Below are 3,130 nucleotides of genomic sequence, written 5' to 3'. Positions count from 1 at the left end.
CTTAAATAAAGATATTATTAGAGTCGTCTAGACTATAAAGATCGTCTTAGATGTTAGTGAGTATACTAGACATTTCTAAATATGAACTCTTCTTTGTATGATATTTATGATAAGGCATCTTGTTAAAAGCGTAGTAAATAGTGGATCCATCTTAGTTTGACCATATATATGATATAAAATGTAAAACTTATCTTTATAACTTGGTATAGATGGTAAAATGGATCCACATGCGACTCGATCATTAATGTGTTACATAACTGACCTAAGTCATCATTTTACTTTAATTCCTATCATTTACATACCATAGGGTTTAGGAAGGTATACACATATGCTGAATATATTAGTGCTTTTTATATTTACATTGTCAAACTCCAAAAATCGGGCTACTTCAGAGGTTCAGTCTAAAAACACAACGTCTAAATGATTCCTTCTAATCGGGTTCCTTAAAAGATGATCCCGATTCACTCCCTCTTGGCATTTCACGGGTGTCAAGTGTCAAAATGCCACCGTGTGATGATGCGTGCGTGTTGGCCTCAATTTTACGGACCCCCTTTGAGTTCTCGCAAATTAACTTGCAGTCCTCGCACCAACCCCAACCACGTTCGGTTAGGTTGGGGCCCCCTCGACCATCGCAGCCCCCTTTTCACCCATCTCACCCAAACCCTACCACCTCCTCCTCCTCCTCCTGCTCCTCCTCCTTCGCCGTCGCTCCCTAGGGTGAAGCCATCGTCGCCCCGCCTAGGCCCACAGTGCCCTCCTCCGCCTGTGAGCCAGGCGCCCCTCTTAGTCGTGTGTAGGGCGAGGTGCTGCCATGGTGGCTTTTTCTTGCGGGCGTGAGCTCCGCTCGCCGCCGGTCTTGGACACCGTGGCTAGGCTCCTACCACCCCTCCCTCCACCTGGGACTCCACGCCGCCACCACCACACGACAGTACGCATACACTCTTCTTCCTCCCCTCGCTCTCGATGGCTGGCGTCCGCTCCCTCAGCGCCTCCGCCCATGCCTGGCTCCCGCACTTGTCGGCTCCCCGATGGAGATGAATGAAGAAAGGAAGGTCAGCTTACTAGGACTAGCAGATATATTATCAGCCTCAATTGGAGGATTCTCATGGGCTCCCTTGATTTCAAAGATCTGCAAGAATAAAGTCGAGGCGGAGGCTTGGTTTACTGGTCTTAGTGCCTTGATATGTCGAGGACAGCATGGATCCCAGGTCCAACATATAGATGGAATCTGGATCGCTGGACTTCCTTTTGATGTAAGCTCTTATGCTTAAACAAAGTTCACTGTTACCCACATTTTTCTGATTAATATTTAGTTATTTTCATAGTCTATATTTCACATCACTACCTGACTCATTGCTTCTTATCAATATGTTCTGGTATCTTGATGTTGATTTTTTGCTGCTCAAATTTGTCACGCTATTCTTGTATCTATATACGGCATTCAATAATTAGAACAAGAATGAAAGCTTTATCCATGTTGGAGCATTTGGTTGAGCCTGACCGTCGTCGAGTTGTGGAATTGTATCCCCTTTGTCATAGTTACACTATTTTGTGTGCTAAAGAGAGATATTACAACCTGCAGTCAGAATTATATGACATTATGATCATCAAATTGACTTGAATGTAATTCTTACGTCATATATAATGACTGGAGTCTGGAGATAGTATTATTACATAAATACGCATCTGCAACCTGGTCGTGCCTTGCTCTATTTTTCATGCCTTTATTTTATAGTTATTTGTAGCCTGATAAACTTAAAATTTAGGTTGGTAAAGAATGCCTTTTTTATATTCAATAAATTAGTTCAGTTGTTTTGGTGGAATGCATATCCATAACATTATTTACTTGAACGCACATGCTACTTTAGATGATATGATTGCTTCCTAGGGTCAGTTTGTTGATCTTCCTTTGTTATTTGCCTTAATACAGTCTTAGAAACTTCCGCATTTGTTTGGTTTATGAACTAGTTTCCAAGATTGGAGATGCAATTTCATACTGTGCAAAAGCAATTTCGCTATGCAAGTCACGCATACAGAACCTGAAAAGTTCCAAGGATGCTTTGTTGGCTGGTATAGATGGTGGTGATGCATCTGCTGCTGAAGCTGAACGAGGCTCAGAAAAATCAACCGTTGAAAAAGAGCTAGAGCAGCTTACTAGCATATTGCCTGGTCTTGAGAAGAAGGTAAAAATTTATAGATGCAATTTATTTTGCTTCATGTGCCTCTTACTGTATCGATAATGAAGATGATTTATCTTAGCTCTAACGGCCAATGACATCTCTAATTTGTTTTGCATTTAGCTTGAGGACCTGTCTGAAGCAAACCCAAGCGCTGACATGGATGAGATGGTGAAGGCAATTGCGTCTAGGGTAACTGAAGTGATGCCAAAAGCTGCATCTTTTACTTCTTCCCAGATAGCAACCTCAAGCAATGGATTCGACTCCTCGGTTATGTCTACGGCAGCGACAACTAGAAGCTCTGGAAGCACTGTGACTGACCTTGGGGTTGTAGGCACAGGCGTCAAACGAGCTAGCATCAAGCCGATCTCTGCCGAACCTGCTGCTAAGAAACCTGCACTTGATTCACCATCTCTCCAAGGTGACAGCAGCATCAACTCAGAGGTTGTCCCTGCAACGCAGACTGATGAATCCAGCTAAAGCTCTACATTTGAAACGAACGCTTTCTGACGGGGGCACGGCGATAACATGCCTTCTATTCTAGTATGCTTAGATAGATTCAATGTTAGCGCAAACGACTGATGATAAGTTTTTTAGTTAGTATTTTAATTTGGATTTAGAGTACACTTATGTATGATTTATTTGACAGTGCTTATTCATGAGACATTGAATTGTACTTATCTATATTACATTAAATATGACGTTATTAAATATGTGTGTGTGTATGTATATTTCTCTTTTAAATTATTATAATGTGACATCTCAAAAATGATTATAAATTGAAGAATGTCTAGTTATGTAAGTCATTTCGTCTAAATCTTAATAAGACGGTTTCCAAAACATCCAATATCAGTCTCTAAATAAGATGGTTTTCTTGTTGCAAGTGTCTATTATTATACGATATTCTATACGGTTTGATAAATACTTTATGTCTTATAATATTCGTATTCGAG

The 3,130-nt window shown here is 41.0% G+C and overlaps 1 protein-coding gene across 1 annotated transcript; it reads left to right on the top strand.

Moving 5' to 3' along the window:
- Positions 1 to 1,454: 1,454 nt before the first annotated feature.
- LOC103641034 (uncharacterized) lies at positions 1,455 to 2,820 on the top strand. Its single transcript, XM_008664450.2, has 3 exons — positions 1,455 to 1,521; positions 1,937 to 2,183; positions 2,301 to 2,820. The coding sequence occupies exons 1-3, from the start codon at positions 1,460 to 1,462 to the stop codon at positions 2,655 to 2,657; spliced, it is 666 nt and encodes a 221-aa protein (XP_008662672.1). The 5' UTR covers positions 1,455 to 1,459; the 3' UTR covers positions 2,658 to 2,820.
- Positions 2,821 to 3,130: the final 310 nt, after the last annotated feature.

This window comes from Zea mays, chromosome 10 (assembly GCF_902167145.1).
Source record: "Zea mays cultivar B73 chromosome 10, Zm-B73-REFERENCE-NAM-5.0, whole genome shotgun sequence".
NCBI classification, from domain to species: domain Eukaryota; kingdom Viridiplantae; phylum Streptophyta; class Magnoliopsida; order Poales; family Poaceae; genus Zea; species Zea mays.
This window is presented reverse-complemented; position numbering and strand designations above follow the sequence as displayed.